At 33.9% G+C, this 6,000-nt stretch overlaps 1 protein-coding gene across 3 annotated transcripts in view; it reads right to left on the reverse strand.

Moving 5' to 3' along the window:
* Nucleotides 1-5,723, reverse strand: part of ca8 (carbonic anhydrase VIII) — a 28,287-nt gene extending 22,564 nt beyond the window's left edge. The window contains exon 1 of one of the 3 annotated variants that reach the window (XM_022200912.2): nucleotides 5,349-5,723. In XM_022200912.2, the coding sequence (XP_022056604.1) occupies nucleotides 5,349-5,421 (73 nt within the window). In that variant the 5' untranslated portion in view covers nucleotides 5,422-5,723. Of the gene's footprint in view, nucleotides 1-1,790; nucleotides 1,975-5,348 lie in introns of those variants that run through there. The other 2 variants (XM_022200911.2, XM_051953277.1) reach the window with 2 other exon arrangements.
* Between the last annotated feature and the right edge of the window lie 277 nt (nucleotides 5,724-6,000).

Consider the following 6,000-nt stretch of genomic DNA (forward strand, 5'->3'; position numbering starts at 1 on the left):
ATAGTTTTTAACCGCATTCTTTTCAATAATATACTGCTATTTTACAGATTTATCTTGTTTTGTTAAATTTCGGGTAATATGCAGTTTAATCACAGAAAAACTGTTTTTTAAAAAGTTTAAAATTAGGCTGTAAATAATGTCCCCATCAAAAAAATCCTGTATTCGTGTATAAAATTATATTATTTTCATTGTGTTTATTTATTAAATGTATCTATTTAAAAAATGCCAATATTGAAAAATGATAAATTTTGCAGCTATTTTACTGTTTTTACTCTTTGATTGATTATAGATCATATATCTTTAAAAGCATTAATTTACGTGTAATTCACAAAAAGTAAAAACAAGCATATGCATAGTATGAATAGTAAAGATTTTTTGAAAAATAAAGATTTGACTGCCACTTTACACAATTTTTTTTACCATATTTAAAGATATGATATTTGAAATATCAGTAAATAAAAGTATTAATTCACATGGAATTTATATTTAAAAAAATGTAAATAAAAAATTTAAATGAAAAAGAGGCCAAAACTGTAAATGATGTCTACATGAAAAGTATGTATTTTTGATTTTTTTTGCAACATTTGACTGTAACTTTACACTGTGTTTTTACTGTATTTAAATCAGCAAAAATGAATGACATTTTACAGATATTGGTCATCATTTGGAAGAAAAATTAGGGAGATTAAGGACTGAAAAATATATTTTTAAACTGTTACCATATAGATTATCTGTGTTTTCTTACACTTCAGGTAATAAAAGCATCAATTTACATGTTTTTTAAAATATTATTTTTATGGCCTTTCCTTGGCTTTATTGGATAGACGAATTGGGAGACAGACAGGAAATGGGGGAGTAGAATGGGGAAAGACATGCAGCAAAGGGCCACGAGCGGAACTCAAACCCTGGCCGCTGTGTCGGAGACCAGCCCCTATACATGGTTCACCTGCTTAACCCATTGAGATATACAAGCACCCCTCAATTTACATGTTTACTGTGAAACAAAAACAGGACAAAACTGTAAATAATGTCCACAAATCTGTGCTTCTCATAAGGTAATTTGCACTTTTACACCCATAAAATGTAAACTTTTTCTACAGAATTTTGCAGATATTTGCCATTGTTTTTCCAGTTTTTGATGGTAAAATGGAAAATGGTAATAGTGAAATGAGTAAAATGAGGACTGACATTAGATTTTTATATGAGTGAAATAAAAAGACAGAGGAACATTTATTATGGACTGTCACATTTCTGTACTTCAGGCTATATATTTTATTAATTTTACCTCTTTATCAGCTGTCTGTCTGAAGAAAAGCCAACTCAAATATCACAATGCCACTATGAGATCTTTTATAAAGGCATTTCATCGTGGTCATGAGTCACTTCAGATGCAGGAATTAAACAACAAGCACGACTACAGATGCACATTCACACGAAAAACTTCTAGATATTTCGTAAAATGACAAATGCAGTGGATGGCTTTGGTTGTATTTTAAGTTTTTACTAATACTTACCTGCCTCTGCTGGTTTCTTATCTTAACAAGGATCTTAAATTATCATTTGTATTCTAGCTGAAGCTCTCAGCTTTTGTGCTTTTATTTTATTGAAGACCTTCTAAAGTGTCCTGCAGGAAGTCGAATCTCACAAAACGTTTCTCGCAACAAATTTTAAAGCATTTAATTAGGAAATGATTCTGCTAGTGAGCAGGTTCCCAAAGGACGCTTAAAAGCCGTACATTAGAGTCTTATCTATGAAACTACAAACTGCTGCTTATCATTCACAATACTTACAGGAAGAAATGAGAATCACAGTGCATCCTTTGAAGCTCAGCAGAGGCAGAAAAAGATATAAAACACATAACTGCATGACGTCCTGTTACTATGACAGTCAGTTTAACATTTATAAACCGTATTTAAATGGTTGAAAGGGTATTTCAGATGTGTAACAGGCAGGTGTGAAGCATTTTTTAGCCCAAAGTTACAGGTCTAAGAACTCTCAAACAGTAAAACATTAAGAACATTTACACATCCTACCACCAAAATAAATAGATTCATATAAATTCTATACTCCTATGGTTGTACACTATGGAGTCACAAGAGTGCCACATTAAAATATAAATAAATAAATGTGGAAATATAGAGATAAATAAATAATTAATGTGGAAATATAAAGAGAAATAAATACATAAATAAATGTGGAAATATAAAGAGAAATAAATAAATAAATAAATAAAAAGGAAAATTTTGTCTTTGCTTTTACCTTTCCAGTTTTTATTTATTTATTTATTTCTCTTTATATTTCCACATTTATTTATTTATTTATTTTTTGATGTGGCACTCCTGTGACTCCATAATGCACCAGTCAGAACATTAAAAAAATGCTGATTATTAGGCTAAGCTGGCAACGTTCAGAAAGTAAAACATCAAGGAAAATTACAAGGAAATGAAGTCAAAATGATGATGGAAGAGAAACAAAAAAAAAGAGAAGAAAGAACAAAAATCTAGGTGAGAGTATAGAAAGTACAAAATTACAGAGCAATAGATATATAGAACATCAAAAATGAGATGCTATTACTAAAAAAAGAAAGTAGGACAGCAGAAAGAGCACAGAAGCACACATTAGTTGCCCATTTTTATCTTCATAACGACTGGAACCAAGACGGAGGAAAAAAATAATAAGATAATCACTTTCTTTTTGCCCTTGAGCAAAGCACAAGCTGTGTCAAGTTGGAGGACAGCAGATTTTCTTTCCCTCCTTAGAAAAGCTTAATTGGAGCTCCAGGTGATCTGTGCAACAAAAGCTGCGCAGTGTCAGATTTCGTACGTTGTTCTTCTGAAAATGACTGACTGGATGGTGAGTTAAAGGGACATTCCACCAAGTTTACACACAGAGATTAGCTCTAAAGTCATCAGGAGTACTGTTCTATCACAGTTTTTTATGGTTCAGGAACAGTTTTGTCATATCTAAGAGGATAACGCCAATGTTTGGTCATTAAAGTTGTAAAACAGAAGATCAGGGCTGTTAAACTTATTAAGGTTCAGGTTCCACATTCGGCCCAATTTGATCTCCACTGGACCGTACCAGTAAAATCACAGCGAAATAATCTATAAATAACCACAACTCCTAATGTTTCCTTTGTTTTAGTGCAAAAAATACATTCTGAATATGTTCACATTGAAGGATTTATCTTTTTATAAATCATTATGAACCTGAAATTTCTTCAGAAAAATAAATTCAATTTCAACAACATTAAGCCTCAGTTTATCATTTACACATTACAACTTACAGATTAGTCACAGGTATCTGGAACTGAATGATATAGTATTTTACTTTACGATCGAAATGACAAAATTCGGACAAAAAACAACAAAAACAAGGCAAAATATTGCAAAAGTGAGACACAAAATGACAAAAAATGAGACAAACGACATGAAACAAAACAGAAAAGAGACAAAAAATTTGACAAAAACTTACAGAGATAAAAAATGGACAAAAACAACACAAATAATTACACAAATGACACAAAAATAAGAAACAAAACCACAAAAAATTGACAAACACAAGCGAGACAAAAACAACAACAAAAACGATGCATAAAACAAAGAATAAAGCGAAACTCAAAATGAGAAAAATAACACAAAAAACACAAGCAAACACCAAATGACAATAACATGAGACAAATGACAAGAGTCGGGTAAAAAAAAAAAAAAAAAACAAGAATAATTACAGTAATAAGACACAAAATTACAAAAGAACAATCTAGTATTTTACTTTATGATCAAAACGACTTGTCATGGTTTAGAAATGATTTTAAATTTATAGTTTTACTAATTTACAATTTCCAGTTAATGTCTTCTCTGTAATTTTTACACTTTGAGGGCCTGATTGGACCCTCTGGAGGACCGCTTTTGACCCGCGGGCCTCATGTTTCACACCCTTGCTTTAGAGTAACAGTGAGTGCAGCTCTTCTCACTTCTTTTACGTGAACGAGTAAATCTTTGCCTCTGCTACGTCTGCTTTCACCATGTTTTTATTCTGCAAGTCCTCCAACTTTATAGAGGTGCAGCAGTGAACTGTTGGGTTTTCCCCTTTTATTCCATAACTCAGCAAGTCATTTCAAGAAATTTGTGAAGAAACAACTTCATCATAATGACCTTTTCAAGCGAGACATTCTCATTTGTCAGCACCTTTGTTGAAGCGTTATCACTCTTTTGATGCTTTGCCTCGTAATGTCAAGGATGCTGACTCTCAAAATCCCCTCTCAGAAGAAAAAAAAAACGTCTTGTAGTTCCACAACATTTTAAGTATTAATGTCAGTCATTAAAACCATTGTGGAGAGCAACTAATTGCTTTTGAAATATGGGGATTCAAGTCAGCATGTCATCGGCAAACCCTGCTAAATCATAACTCTTAAACTTAGCTGTAATATGTCTTCCCCTTGTACCCCACATCTACCATGCAGTGGCTCTATGGCCTCTAATGTCATATTTAAACACAAATCATAATATTTTTCCAAAACAAACTGAGTAACTTGGTGCCTAAGCTTCTAATAAGTAATTATTGTTGTTGAAGTGTCGACTAAACTGTGATATTTTCCTAAATTTATTCAAAAAGTGAATGAAAATCAAACATAAACAAGTGAAAAGGAAATTTAAGTTTAACAATAAGGGATGTGTTGAACAATACTGTGATTTTTGCATTTAATTCTCAAAAACATACATTTTTTTTCCAGTTAAATGTGCATATTGTTTTACTGGTAATGAAAACAAGCTGCCGTATTTATAACTAGTAACATTTCTGCATTTATTTCATGTAAAGAATACAGTTTGTTACTGGGCAAATTGGTGTAATTTGTCTTAATAACGAACATATGCTTTAATATTTATGACAACCTTAACCGCAATTTTTGCACAAAAATATACACATATATAATATTAAATACACTAACTCTTGTGCTGATAATGGAAAAATGCTGGAATATTTATAAGAAGTTCCGCAAACTTTATTTCAGATGGTATTTTCGTATAAATGTTCACATTTTTAAAGGTTAAAACTTTTTATTCCCACGTTTTTTAACCCTTAAATCAACAGCATCAACACATTTCTTTACCGTAAATGTAGAAAATGTTTTACTGTGTGCATCAAACTGAAACACATTTGCGACTTCATTTGTGCATCTTGTTCTGACAGATTCTTTTTACAGCGCTCTAACCCAAACTTTGCTTTAAAGTTTACCAACTCTGCAGAACTCACTAACAGGCTGACAGGCTCTCTAAAGTTTTATGTTCGGACTCTTTAAACCCATCATCTCCCAGCATCCCTTCACACGCTGCAGAACACCAGTTTACCTTCCTCGTAGCCCCAGTCCAGCTCATCTTTCCCAGGATTATAATCCGACTCCTCGTTCACGTTGTCGGCCATGGCGCTTGGAAACCTGTTCGCTGTGGCACAAACCAGTCTGAGCTTCCAGTGCACTCCCAGTCAGGCTGCTTTGTCCGCTAACTTGGACACAGACTGAAGTCACTGTTGGATGGATTCCCAGCTGGGCAGCAACTCTTTTCCACTTTCTTCTTTATGTCTTTTCTCCCTCCTCCTTCTTTCCTCTGTGTGGCTCTTGTCCTCTTAAAGCCCCTAACTGATGTGTGAGCTCTGCCTCGGTGTTTCTCTTTGCTCTGTTGCTCCTCCTTCTTTTCCTCTGCTGTTATCTCTCCCTCTTCCTCCCCGTCTTCCTTTCTCTCTCTCTTTCTCTCTGCTTCTCTGCAGGTGTGTTCGCTCAGCCTGGCTTCCCTCCATCCGATGACAGATCGCTGTTTCTCTTTCATGCCCTCCGTTCACGAGTGCAAATAAACTGTGAAGTGATTCAGTTTTAATTACTTTTCCTTCCATTAACCGTTAGTCAGTTTCAGTTTGATTTACGTTGTGTTGAACCCCCATGCTGCTGCCCTGGTGGCATTGTGTACGTATGTGTGTGTTGGAACGTTGGCAGGAAGGTCACGCTGG

The sequence above is a fragment of the Acanthochromis polyacanthus genome, chromosome 9 (assembly GCF_021347895.1).
Source record: "Acanthochromis polyacanthus isolate Apoly-LR-REF ecotype Palm Island chromosome 9, KAUST_Apoly_ChrSc, whole genome shotgun sequence".
NCBI classification, from domain to species: domain Eukaryota; kingdom Metazoa; phylum Chordata; class Actinopteri; family Pomacentridae; genus Acanthochromis; species Acanthochromis polyacanthus.